Source organism: Oncorhynchus mykiss, chromosome 2, assembly GCF_013265735.2.
Source record: "Oncorhynchus mykiss isolate Arlee chromosome 2, USDA_OmykA_1.1, whole genome shotgun sequence".
NCBI classification, from domain to species: Eukaryota; Metazoa; Chordata; class Actinopteri; order Salmoniformes; family Salmonidae; genus Oncorhynchus; species Oncorhynchus mykiss.
This window is the reverse complement of record NC_048566.1, coordinates 48,724,926-48,738,828: the sequence shown is the minus strand read 5'-3', so window position 1 is coordinate 48,738,828 and position 13,903 is coordinate 48,724,926. Positions and strand designations below refer to the sequence as shown.

The following is a 13,903-nucleotide window of genomic DNA, read 5'->3' as shown; positions in this document are numbered from 1 at the left end:
TAGAAATTGCTAATTATTTTCATCACAGGGAAAGGGGTAGGCTATTTGATGGCAAAACAGAGCAGGAGTGCACATTTTTCTTGTGTCTGGTGCCATGACTGGGGGGGGGGGGGGGGGGGGGGCAACAGATGTTGGCTTAGCTATGAGGTGAAGTAGGCTTTGGTGTCTATACTGCTGTAAGCTTCAGTTACTACTTTACGTTAGACAATTCACACTATAAAACGGACCCTTCCTTTAAACAAACATTCGGAGAAGATACAAACATAAACAAATGTTTAAATTTCAATGACAATATTTTATTTGCATATTTTGCAAAACAGAAAATAAGGACAATGATATAGAAAACGGCTCAGAAACACGATGAAATCTAAGTTTCAAGTGCACTATAAAAAGCTACATGATTGCAAAACATCACAATAAAACTTTGTAAATAAAATAAAAAATGTGCCCTTTGACTAAATCAAAACGGCATTTGCAAATGTAGGCCTAAAGAAACAAATAAATTATAAGTTAGAATAGTCTTAAAAAATTGCCTATTTACACAACCCAGAAATATTTAACAGAAATAAACATTTATAATGTCTTTATAAAGCTGTACACTTTTGGCCAGTGTAGACAATTTAAAGTAATTTAGGATTGCACAGTTGTTAAACATTTATTAACACTGTCAAGTGGCTGTATGCAAAGCAACCATGAATGCTACATTTTGTCTGAGTCCTTAGGCGAATCCTCTGTCCCGACCGTTCAATCCTGAGAGTCCACGGACTGTAGGCTACGTTCCATATAGGTCCACTCGGAGACGCACCAAGCCGATGGACAGTCGAGCAGGCGGGTTCTCCATCCCTTGTTTTCTGTCTCCTTCAAATCAGACGGTAGGAGAAACGATAACCACAAGAATAGGGCTAACGCCTGGAAAGGAAATAAAAAAAATACATGAGTGTTCGCTGTCTAATTAAAAAAATAAAAAATGTTGTTACAGACATGACAAAAATCACGAGTGTGGTCTCGAAATAAAATCAGAGTTGTAGTCTAACCCCAGCAGGCGTCTCCATTTGCATGAGCCTTTCCCGCCACGGTGACAGACTCCCCTCCCCCAACCACACATTACTCTACTGCGAGCGCTCACTCATTTTCAGCCTCCAGTGCAAGTGTGTAAGAGTATTTTGACTTTTATCGTCACCTAAATAACCCCATATGAGCAAAAGTCAACTAAATAACCCCATATGAGCAATTACACACACGTAACTATTTTGTCCTGTATTAGTAAACGCACGGCCTATGTCTAAATCCCACACATTTCTCTTGAACTAGAAACCATACAGACCTTCAACGAATTCTCTTGCGTGGAGTTTGTTCTGCAGGAATGGGAGACGAAGGATGCTGGCAAGTGCTTTCATTCAGCTTCGTCTCGGTCGTCGTCCTTTTACGTTTCACGTAGAAGTCTGGAAAGAAAAGTAACATTTAAAAAACAGGGATTCACGCCATGGCCCCAGGTAGCCAAATATTAGCTACTTGACCGGACAGCATGAAAATGACTAGATCAAATATATCTCGACAATCACCATCAACGCGTAAAACACAATAGGCGTATAGGTGAGCGATATTTACCTGTAATATGTGCCGTGGTGGTTGTATCAGTAGTAGCCGTCCTTTTGCTTCGAACGCACGGGGCTGGTTTGCGGGTAGGCTTCCCCGAGTTCTGCTTCATTGCCCAGTTCTCCTGGTTGACTTCGGTGGGACAGGGAGTGCTACTTTCAGAGTTGGTCAAACGGTCCTCGCAAAGAGGCGATACATCCAGTGGGATAAAGTCCACGCATTGCTTCAGATTGACTGGTGTTACAATCCTGTTCCTCCCGACCTGTACAGAGTCCTGGTAGAAGACTGGAGTCGTATCTACCGGGGTTTCCTCCCACTCGTAGTCCCCAGACAGTGGCACGTCGGCGTCGAAATTAAAGTTCCATCTCCGCTGGTCCCTCTCAGAAATCTCCCACATCTTGGATTTCATCTCCCGGTTCAGTTCGTCGTGATCCACCGGTCCAAAAAGGTTACGGCAGACGCCTGTGCGTGCGTGGAGAGGAAAGGTCCTCCGTGCGGCCAACCTCTCCAGGGCGCTGCTTGTTAGCTGGACGTTGGACATTGTCTTACCAAAGTCCAACCCAAAAATCCACACAAAAAAAATTAACAAAATGCTTGATAGATAAATGCCTGGATTTAGAGTGTAGCAAATTATTTTCGTTTCTGTCGAGTTGTGCCACACGGTTCTGTTTAAATGTACCCGAGCAGAGCGCCACACCGTATTTAAAGTCCCAAACAGTTGTAGGTTCATGTAGCCGGATCGCTCGACCATCCCATTGGTTCGTTTACGTCCAGCCCTTTAAAAAAAATGCCTCCATACCCCATTTCCATTGGCTGGTACGAAGATTTGGACGGGGGCCATCTAGAGCTTAGCTTTTGATTTGTGCCTGTGGTGTCAGTATTGGCAGTGAGTGAAATGCCTTTCGAAAGTCGATGGGAAACTGTTGTTGCTGCCTAAAGATTGCTTACTATGTATTTTTCCTTTCCTCCAATCCCCAGCCCTTACCGCTTCTCCCTCACCAGCTGCACAGCCACGTCCCGCAGGAGAGATCGAATAACTGCTTCACAAACCAAAGAGTAGAGGTTGGCAGTGCAGAAGTCCACCACATATTATTGCTGTTTAAGAAAACATGTCTCCGCTTCTAATAGTCCAATAGCCTATTGTAAGACCACCATTTAAATTATTGTAAGATTTCGGATGTTTCATTGCTGCTCCGATGTAAAGAACCCAACCCATGTAAACAGCAAACACCCACCATTTAAAAATCGAATTGCCTACCTGTCTCGTTTACAAGTGAAACCTCACATTTGGTGAAATATTAGTGCTACAAGTGAAACATCAAATCTCATCCGAATACTCAACTAAGTATGTGATGTGAAGTTAATGAAGTGAACAGTAGGCTAGACAGGGCCAGACTACTGCATTTGGGACCCCTAGCACCGACCTTTTGGGGGGGGGGTATATTTTTGGGGGTGGAAACCAGCTAATTCACTGCATTACAATACATTTTGTTTTGAGGCTAAGATATATATTTTTAGTTTTAAAGCTAATTTCCTGTAATTCTACACTTTTTGCCATGAGGCAGAGAATAAAATGTGCTGTTTTTGTTCAAAAACCAAACATTGAATTTATAAAGCAAATTTTCTGCAATTCTACACATTTTTCTAACATATGCTATCTGTATAATATATATATATATATATATATATATATATATATATATATATATATATATATTTGTTGTTGTTGGGTTGGGGGCCCCCTGTAGGTCGGGAGCCCTGGAGCACGTGCTCTGCCTCCCAGTTCGGTAATCCGGCCCTGAGGCTAGATGCAAAGCCACCATGCAACCATGTTAAAAAATATTATATAATTCTTGCATTTGCTTGACAAGACTTACTCTTTATTTTTTATATTTTAAATGTTTTTGTTGACATGTATTATTATTATCATGATTAGCCTATTGTTGTTCTTAATGCTATCATTTGTAAACTGCTTTTGAAACCATATTTTTTGTCAAGTAATATCTAAGTTGTTGCATTGGTCTGTTGATGCTCATTGAATTCACAATACCGACACTCCCAAGTTAGGTTACTGATATAATTGTGCAGCAGAACCCATACTCTTCTAGCAATAACATTAATAATCTACTAAGAAACCAGAGACCAAATGGAAACGCCTAACGTTGCAGTGTGAAGGGCGACAGCGACCTCCTTTGGTTTACACGCTAGTGGTTAATGTTGGATTGGGTTTGTTAAAGCCTATGGTGTCACTTTTATTTGCTATGTGGTAGCGCCCTCTCGTGGGTCTCAATTTGTAATTTCTATCAAAATAGGCTTCACAACAGCACCAATTCTAAATGTGCAATTTAGAATTCTAAATGTGTTCTAAATGTGTTAATTCTGTGGCAGTACTGGTTCATTGCAAGTAGACTAAACTGTTAAAGTTGCAGACATTTCTGAAATATTTAGGCTACTGTTTGAGTGGCAGTGAGTGAATTAATTCATATGATGTCATGATTATAATGATGATGACTTGATTACATTAATAAATTCACTCAGGAAAGTGTTTGATGTTTTCTGACAAATTAATCAAGCAATTGATCAACCAAGAATATAAAAAATAGGTTGATTAATGGTTTGTATTTGGTTTTATTCTTTATGACCTATTCTTTCAGGTAAGGAATATAGTGTTGTTGTCAGACCATTTTCCCTAAAGTGGAAACCATTCCCAAATCCGACAGACAGACAGACAGACAGACAGACACACACACACACACACTGACACACACACACACACACACTCTTGACCCTCCCTGTGTGTGTGTCTGGAACTGCAGCAGTGGGTGACTTAACTGGCTTCTTTTGTGGTCCAACGGCCTGCTCTTCAGGACCCTTGGGGCAGGGAGGTGTGGCCCATGTTTTATCTTGTTTTGTCATGGATATATATATCCTCTTCTCCAAGATCGCATAGCAGTTCAGACGTCTTTTGTCCTCGTCTTGTCGTGTCCTGTATATATATATATTTACAACTTTTTTCACATACATTTTATTTTTATTTTCCATCAACTCATCTTCTAAACACTCTCCTGCAACCAGCCTCACCAATTTATATTTATAAAAAACTTATTATTTACCTCAGATCTGTAATCCTCCAAGAAGCTAGCCAGAAACTCCAAGAAGCTAGCCAGAAACTAGCCAGAAGCTAGCCAGGAGCTAGCCCAGAAGCTAATCCAGAAGCTAATCAGAAGCTAGTTAGCTTCTTTACTGGCAAATCGTTAGTATTCAGCTAACCACGGTTTGTGGTCATCAGCTATCCTTTAGCTCGAAAATCTATCGCCAGTTTTGTACGGCGCAGCGCGGCTCGGAACGGAACATACCGGACCAATTTTTCTCTCCATGTCCCTGGATTTCAACTGCTCTCTGGACATTCATACCCGGATCTCACAGCTAGCTAGCTGCTATCCGTGTGACAGTCGGCTTTCGTCGATTCCGGAGCAAACATCGATTGTTCCGGTGCTAGCCAGCTCCGTCAATCACTCCTGAGTTCCATCATTCACTCCTGGGCTGCAGTCACCTATCCGGACCCGTTTCACTGCCTACGCGGAGCCCCACCGGGCCTTCACAACTGGACTGCCGACGTTATCTACCTGAAGGAGATCCGGCTGGCTCCTCTGTCGCGACGTTACCTGAACGCCCATCTGCGGCCCGCTAACCGTTAGCTGTCTTACCGGCTGCTATCTGAATAGACAATCGGACAATTTATTTATTTTTATTATTATTATGTTTTCTTCTCGGGCCTCTATAACTATATCTATTGTTCTTATTTTTGTTGTTGTTGTGTGATTTGGATTAATCCCCTCTACCTCACGGAACCCCACTAATCTACTGACCGAACGCAAGAGGTGGCTAACAACAGACTCCATCCTATGCTAGCTTGCTACCGGTTGGCTTGGCTAGCTGTCTAAATCGCTGTGACCCTCAACCAACTTCTCCACTCACTGGACCCTTTTGATCACTCGACTAAGCATGCCTCTCCTTAATGTCAATATGTCTTGTCCATTGCTGTTCTGGTTAGTGTTTCTAGGGAGTTTTTCCTAGCCACCGTGCTTCTTCACCTGCATTGCTTGCTGTTTGGGGTTTTAGGCTGGGTTTCTGTACAGCACTTTGAGATATCAGCTGATGTACGAAGGGCTATATAAAATAAATTTGATTGATTGATTGATAGTGTTTATTGGCTTATTTCACTGTAGAGCCTCTAGTCCTGCTCACTATACCTTATCCAACCTATTAGTTCCACCACCCACACATGCAATGACATCTCCTGGCTTCAATGATGTTTCTAGAGACAATATCTCTCTCTTCATCACTCAATACCTAGGTTTACCTCCACTGTATTCACATCCTACCTTACCGTTGTCTGTACATTATACCTTGATGCTATTTTATCGCCCCCAGAAACCTCCTTTTACTCTCTGTTCCAGACGTTCTAGACGACCAATTCTTATTGCTTTTAGTCGCACCCTTATTCTACTCCTCCTATGTTCCTCTGGCGATGTAGAGGTGAATCCAGGCCCTGCAGTGCCTAGCTCCACTCCTATTCCCCAGGCGCTCTCTTTTGACGACTTCTGTAACCGTAATAGCCTTGGTTTCATGCATGTTAACATTAGAAGCCTCCTCCCTAAGTTTGTTCTATTCACTGCTTTAGCACACTCTGCCAACCCGGATGTTCTAGCTGTGTCTGAATCCTGGCTTAGGAAGACCACCAAAAATTCAGACATTTTAATTCCAAACTACAACATTTTCAGACAAGATAGAACTGCCAAAGGGGGCGGTGTTGCAATCTACTGCAAAGATAGCCTGCAGAGTTCTGTCCTACTATCCAGGTCTGTACCCAAACAATTTGAACTTCTACTTTTAAAAATCCACCTCTCTAAAAACAAGTCTCTCACCGTTGCCGCCTGCTATAGACCACCCTCTGCCCCCAGCTGTGCTCTGGACACCATATGTGAACTGATTGCCCCCCATCTATCTTCAGAGCTCGTGCTGCTAGGCGACCTAAACTGGAACATGCTTAACACCCCAGCCATCCTACAATCTAAACTTGATGCCCTCAATCTCACACAAATTATCAATGAACCTACCAGGTACCTCCCCAAAGCCTTAAACATGGGCACCCTCATAGATATCATCCTAACCAACTTCCCCTCTAAATACACCTCTGCTGTCTTCAACCAAGATCTCAGCGATCACTGCCTCATTGCCTGCATCCGTAATGGGTCAGCGGTCAAACGACCTCCTCTCATCACTGTAAAACGCTCCCTGAAACACTTCAGCGAGCAGGCCTTTCTAATCGACCTGGCCGGGGTATCCTGGAAGGATATTGACCTCATCCCGTCAGTAGAGGATGCCTGGATATTTTTTAAAAATGCCTTCCTAACCATCTTAAATAAACATGCCCCATTCAAGAAATTTAGAACCAGGAACAGATATAGCCCTTGGTTCTCCCCAGACCTGACTGCCCTTAACCATCACAAAAACATCCTATGGCGTTCTGCATTAGCATCGAACAGCCCCCGTGATATGCAGCTGTTCAGGGAAGCTAGAAACCATTATACACAGGCAGTTAGAAAAGCCAAGGCTAGCTTTTTCAAGCAGAAATTTGCTTCTTGCAACACTAACTCAAAAAAGTTCTGGGACACTGTAAAGTCCATGGAGAATAAGAACACCTCCTCCCAGCTGCCCACTGCACTGAAGATAGGAAACACTGTCACCACTGATAAATCCACCATAATTGAAAATTTCAATAAGCATTTTTCTACTGCTGGCCATGCTTTCCACCTGGCTACTCCTACCCCTGTCAACAGCACTGCACCCCCAACAGCAACTCGCCCAAGCCTTCCCCATTTCTCCTTCTCCCAAATCCATTCAGCTGATGTTCTGAAAGAGCTGCAAAATCTGGACCCCTACAAATCAGCCGGGCTAGACAATCTGGACCCTTTCTTTCTAAAATTATCTGCCGAAATTGTTGCCACCCCTATTACTAGCCTGTTCAACCTCTCTTTCATGTCGTCTGAGATTCCCAAAGATTGGAAAGCAGCTGCGGTCATCCCCCTCTTCAAAGGGGGGGACACTCTTGACCCAAACTGCTACAGACCTATATCTATCCTACCATGCCTTTCTAAGGTCTTCGAAAGCCAAGTCAACAAACAGATTACCGACCATTTTGAATCTCACCATACCTTCTCTGCTATGCAATCTGGTTTCAGAGCTGGTCATGGGTGCACCTCAGCCACGCTCAAGGTCCTAAACGATATCTTAACCGCCATCGATAAGAAACATTACTGTGCAGCCGTATTCATTGATCTGGCCAAGGCTTTCGACTCTGTCAATCACCACATCCTCATCGGCAGACTCAACAGCCTTGGTTTCTCAAATGATTGCCTCGCCTGGTTCACCAACTACTTCTCTGATAGAGTTCAGTGTGTCAAATCGGAGGGTCTGTTGTCCGGACCTCTGGCAGTCTCTATGGGGGTGCCACAGGGTTCAATTCTTGGACCGACTCTCTTCTCTGTATACATCAATGAGGTCGCTCTTGCTGCTGGTGAGTCTCTGATCCACCTCTACGCAGACGACACCCTTCTGTATACTTCCGGCCCTTCTTTGGACACTGTGTTAACAACCCTCCAGGCAAGCTTCAATGCCATACAACTCTCCTTCCGTGGCCTCCAATTGCTCTTAAATACAAGTAAAACTAAATGCATGCTCTTCAACCGATCGCTACCTGCACCTACCCGCCTGTCCAACATCACTACTCTGGACGGCTCTGACTTAGAATACGTGGACAACTACAAATACTTAGGTGTCTGGTTAGACTGTAAACTCTCCTTCCAGACCCATATCAAACATCTCCAATCCAAAGTTAAATCTAGAATTGGCTTCCTATTTCGCAACAAAGCATCCTTCACTCATGCTGCCAAACATACCCTTGTAAAACTGACCATCCTACCAATCCTCGACTTTGGCGATGTAATTTACAAAATAGCCTCCAATACCCTACTCAACAAATTGGATGCAGTCTATCACAGTGCAATCCGTTTTGTCACCAAAGCCCCATATACTACCCACCATTGCGACCTGTACGCTCTCGTTGGCTGGCCCTCGCTTCATACTCGTCGCCAAACCCACTGGCTCCATGTCATCTACAAGACCCTGCTAGGTAAAGTCCCCCCTTATCTCAGCTCGCTGGTCACCATAGCATCTCCCACCTGTAGCACACGCTCCAGCAGGTATATCTCTCTAGTCATCCCCAAAACCAATTCTTTCTTTGGCCGCCTCTCTTTCCACTTCTCTGCTGCCAATGACTGGAACGAACTACAAAAATCTCTGAAACTGGAAACACTTATCTCCCTCACTAGCTTTAAGCACCAACTGTCAGAGCAGCTCACAGATTACTGCACCTGTACATAGCCCACCTATAATTTAGCCCTATCAACTACCTCTTTCCCAACTGTATTTAATTTATTTATTTATTTTGCTCCTTTGCACCCCATTATTTTTATTTCTACTTTGCACATTCTTCCATTGCAAAACTACCATTCCAGTGTTTTACTTGCTATATTGTATTTACCTTGCCACCAAGGCCTTTTTTGCCTTTACCTCCCTTCTCACCTCATTTGCTCACATTGTATATAGACTTGTTTATACTTTATTATTGACTGTATGTTTGTTTTACTCCATGTGTAACTCTGTGTTGTTGTATCTGTCGAACTGCTTTGCTTTATCTTGGCCAGGTCGCAATTGTAAATGAGAACTTGTTCTCAACTTGCCTACCTGGTTAAATAAAGGTAAAATAAATAAATAAATAAAATGGGATTTACCTGGAAGCTAATGCTGAGTTGTGGATTTTTAAGTTCATGTCCACGGACTGTTTGTCTGGTTATACATGTGAAGCCTGTGTGAATATGGGAATAGGGAGCCCCAGTCACTTGTGAGATTCATTAAACATGCTATTTAGCAAATGTGCATGACACCACTTATATGTAAGCCTACTAGTATATGGTACAGGGGAAATACGTGGGCGAAACATACAATTAATTATTTATGTTCAAGATCAGAAATACAGTTCAGAGCTTGAAGGACATTTTCCATTAAATACAGTGTTGACTCCCCCAAAAATAAAAATCAGAAGGATTGTGACAAAACATGGAGTAAGTATACACATTGCCTTACTTTGCAAATCAGACGTCATTTGCGAGTGGCTCTGCATTTTCAAGTGGCATTTCCACTTCTAAACAGCGTTACGACCGGAGCTACAAGACCCATTTCCAGGGTGTGGTGCACTAAGATCTTACCTATACGACTGGGCCTTTTGAAGTGTGATTAGATTATGTTCCTTACTAGGGGAAATCGCCAACCATTTATACCACTGATGTCCCTATTGCCACCTGTAAAACCATTTGGTCTGTGTCCTCCAGTCTTCCTCAGCTTACCTGGAGAAAAGGTGAGCTGACACACCCAACCAGCCACCACCAATTTGCTGTTGTTTATTACACCATTGGATTTCTGTAGAGATTTATATGCTGACAACATTTACATGTACATTACGTCTACAGCTGCATTACCTGCAGGCAGGTGCATATTTTCTGCTGTGTTTGTTTATAAGAAAATACAAATATGTGAATGCTTACATATTTTTTTATTTCACCTTTATTTAACCAGGTAGGCTAGTTGAGAACAAGTTCTCATTTACAACTGTAACCTGGCCAAGAATATACTACATAACTTCATAGGGTGGAAAATCAAAATTTTGTCTGCACTGGGCCTTTAAGACAAGCAAATGAAACCAAAAATGCCAATTTGGTCACATTTTACATTACATTCTGTAGGCCATGTAAGAGTGAGTGATTTACCAGTGGAATTCTGTAATAGACTAGTAAGAAGTTGGAATAATGCTGTGAAATTGTGAAAATTATGATAATACCCTTTCAGTGTAAGAGCTGTTTGAAAAGACCACCTGACATTTCAGCCTGTTTTGGTGGGATGGAATTTTGGCCTGCCTGGTGACATCATCGGGCGGTAAATTAGTTAATAAACCAATAAGAGAGGGAATTCCAGACCCCTCTGACAATAGTAGCTAGTTTTCAGTGTTCTCCTCCCCACTCAACCAACTCCCAGGCAATCCAAGAAACATTACTGCTTGTGAAATTGCTCTTCTCTCAGAAGCTATTTTTGTTTCTTTCTTACCATTTTATTGAAAACAACCACAGTAATGTACTTAATTGTTAACCAGAAATGATCTGATATTGAGATAAAAACAGCAGCATTGGACCTTTAATAACTTGTTATTACAGTATCTTATTTATGTTTTTTGTAAATGACTCTTGTTCAACACAATGTTTTTAACAGTCTGGAAAACACGGTCTCTCTGCATTAGATTTCAGCACTGTGTTTTTAATCAGACACTCTCTCTTGGATGTGATTGATTGGCACACAGAATGCAGGGATTTGATCAGCACAACAGTAACAGGATTGGGAAACTACTTTAGTTGTACATCAATTTCAGTGATGTAAGTGACAGAAAATGAATAATATCAGAAAAACTGAGATTAGAAAAATCAGAGTTCATAATTTTTATTTTTTTTATTTTTTTATTTCACCTTTATTTAACCAGGTAGGCTAGTTGAGAACAAGTTCTCATTTGCAACTGCGACCTGGCCAAGATAAGGCATAGCAGTGTGAACAGACAACACAGAGTTACGCATGGAGTGAACAATTAACAAGTCAATAACACAGTAGAAAAAAGGGGAGTCTATATATACATTGTGTGCAAAAGGCATGAGAAGGTAGGCAAATAATTACAATTATGCAGATTAACACTGGAGTGATAAATGATCAGATGGTTATGTACAGGTAGAGATATTGGTGTGCAAAAGAGCAGTAAAATAAATAAATAAAAACAGTATGGGGATGAGGTAGGTGAAAATGGGTGGGCTATTTACCAATAGACTATGTACAGCTGCAGCGATCGGTTAGCTGCTCAGATAGCAGATGTTTGAAGTTGGTGAGGGAGATAAAAGTCTCCAACTTCAGCGATTTTTGCAATTCGTTCCAGTCACAGGCAGCAGAGAACTGGAACGAAAGGCGGCCAAATGAGGTGTTGGCTTTAGGGATGATCAGTGAGATACACCTGCTGGAGCGCGTGCTACGGGTGGGTGTTGCCATCGTGACCAGTGAACTGAGATAAGGCGGAGCTTTACCTAGCATGGACTTGTAGATGACCTGGAGCCAGTGGGTCTGGCGACGAATATGTAGCGAGGGCCAGCCGACTAGAGCATACAAGTCGCAGTGGTGGGTGGTATAAGGTGCTTTAGTGACAAAACGGATGGCACTGTGATAAACTGCATCCAGTTTGCTGAGTAGAGTGTTGGAAGCAATTTTGTAGATGACATCGCCGAAGTCGAGGATCGGTAGGATAGTCAGTTTTACTAGGGTAAGTTTGGCGGCGTGAGTGAAGGAGGCTTTGTTGCGGAATAGAAAGCCGACTCTTGATTTGATTTTCGATTGGAGATGTTTGATATGGGTCTGGAAGGAGAGTTTAGAGTCTAGCCAGACACCTAGGTACTTATAGATGTCCACATATTCAAGGTCGGAACCATCCAGGGTGGTGATGCTGTTCAGGCGTGCGGGTGCAGGCAGCGAACGGTTGAAAAGCATGCATTTGGTTTTACTAGCGTTTAAGAGCAGTTGGAGGCCACGGAAGGAGTGCTGTATGGCATTGAAGCTCGTTTGGAGGTTAGATAGCACAGTGTCCAAGGACGGGCCGGAAGTATATAGAATGGTGTCATCTGCGTAGAGGTGGATCAGGGAATCGCCCGCAGCATGAGAAACATCATTGATATATACAGAGAAAAGAGTCGGCCCGAGAATTGAACCCTGTGGCACCCCCATAGAGACTGCCAGAGGACCGGACAGCATGCCCTCCGATTTGACACACTGAACTCTGTCTGCAAAGTAATTGGTGAACCAGGCAAGGCAGTCATCCGAAAAACCGAGGCTACTGAGTCTGCCGATAAGAATACGGTGATTGACAGAGTCGAAAGCCTTGGCAAGGTCTATGAAGACGGCTGCACAGTACTGTCTTTTATCGATGGCGGTTATGATATCGTTTAGTACCTTGAGCGTGGCTGAGGTACACCCGTGACCGGCTCGGAAACCAGATTGCACAGCGGAGAAGGTACGGTGGGATTCAAGATGGTCAGTGACCTGTTTGTTGACTTGGCTTTCGAAGACCTTAGATAGGCAGGGCAGGATGGATATAGGTCTGTAACAGTTTGGGTCCAGGGTGTCGCCCCCTTTGAAGAGGGGGATGACTGCGGCAGCTTTCCAATCCTTGGGGATCTCATACGATATGAAAGAGAGGTTGAACAGGCTGGTAATAGGGGTTGCGACAATGGCGGCGGATAGTTTCAGGAATAGAGGGTCCAGATTGTCAAGCCCAGCTGATTTGTACGGGTCCAGGTTTTGCAGCTCTTTCAGAACATCTGCTATCTGGATTTGGGTAAAGGAGAACCTGGAGAGGCTTGGGCGAGTAGCTGCGGGGGGGGGAGCTGTTGGCCGAGGTTGGAGTAGCCAGGCGGAAGGCATGGCCAGCCGTTGAGAAATGCTTGTTGAAGTTTTCGATAATCATGGATTTATCGGTGGTGACCGTGTTACCTAGCCTCAGTGCAGTGGGCAGCTGGGAGGAGGTGCTCTTGTTCTCCATGGACTTCACAGTGTCCCAGAACTTTTTGGAGTTGGAGCTACAGGATGCAAACTTCTGCCTGAAGAAGTTGGCTTTAGCTTTCCTGACTGACTGTGTGTATTGGTTCCTGACTTCCCTGAACAGTTGCATATCGCGGGGACTATTCGATGTTAGTGCAGTCCGCCACAGGAGGTTTTTGTGCTGGTCGAGGGCAGTCAGGTCTGGAGTGAACCAGAGGCTATATCTGTTCTTAGTTCTGCATTTTTTGAACGGAGCATGCTTATCTAAAATGGTGAGGAAGTTACTTTTAAAGAAAGACCAGGCATCCTCAACTGACGGGATGAGGTCAATGTCCTTCCAGGATACCCGGGCCAGGTCGATTAGAAAGGCCTGTTCACAGAAGTGTTTTAGGGAGCGTTTGACAGTGATGAGGGGTGGTCGTTTGACTGAGGCTCCGTAGCGGATACAGGCAATGAGGCAGTGATCGCTGAGATCCTGGTTGTAGACAGCGGAGGTGTATTTGGAGGGCCAGTTGGTCAGGATGACGTCAATGAGGGTGCCCTTGTTTACAGAGTTAGGGTTGTACCT

At 43.5% G+C, this 13,903-nt stretch overlaps 1 protein-coding gene across 1 annotated transcript; it reads right to left on the bottom strand.

Moving 5' to 3' along the window:
• Nucleotides 1-277: 277 nt before the first annotated feature.
• On the bottom strand, nucleotides 278-2,310 carry cdkn1cb (cyclin-dependent kinase inhibitor 1Cb). The gene is made up of 3 exons (XM_021564280.2): nucleotides 1,609-2,310; nucleotides 1,325-1,442; nucleotides 278-909 (listed from the first exon to the last, which is right to left on the bottom strand). The coding sequence occupies exons 1-2, from the start codon at nucleotides 2,135-2,137 to the stop codon at nucleotides 1,327-1,329; spliced, it is 645 nt and encodes a 214-aa protein (XP_021419955.1). The 5' UTR covers nucleotides 2,138-2,310; the 3' UTR covers nucleotides 278-909; nucleotides 1,325-1,326.
• Nucleotides 2,311-13,903: the final 11,593 nt, after the last annotated feature.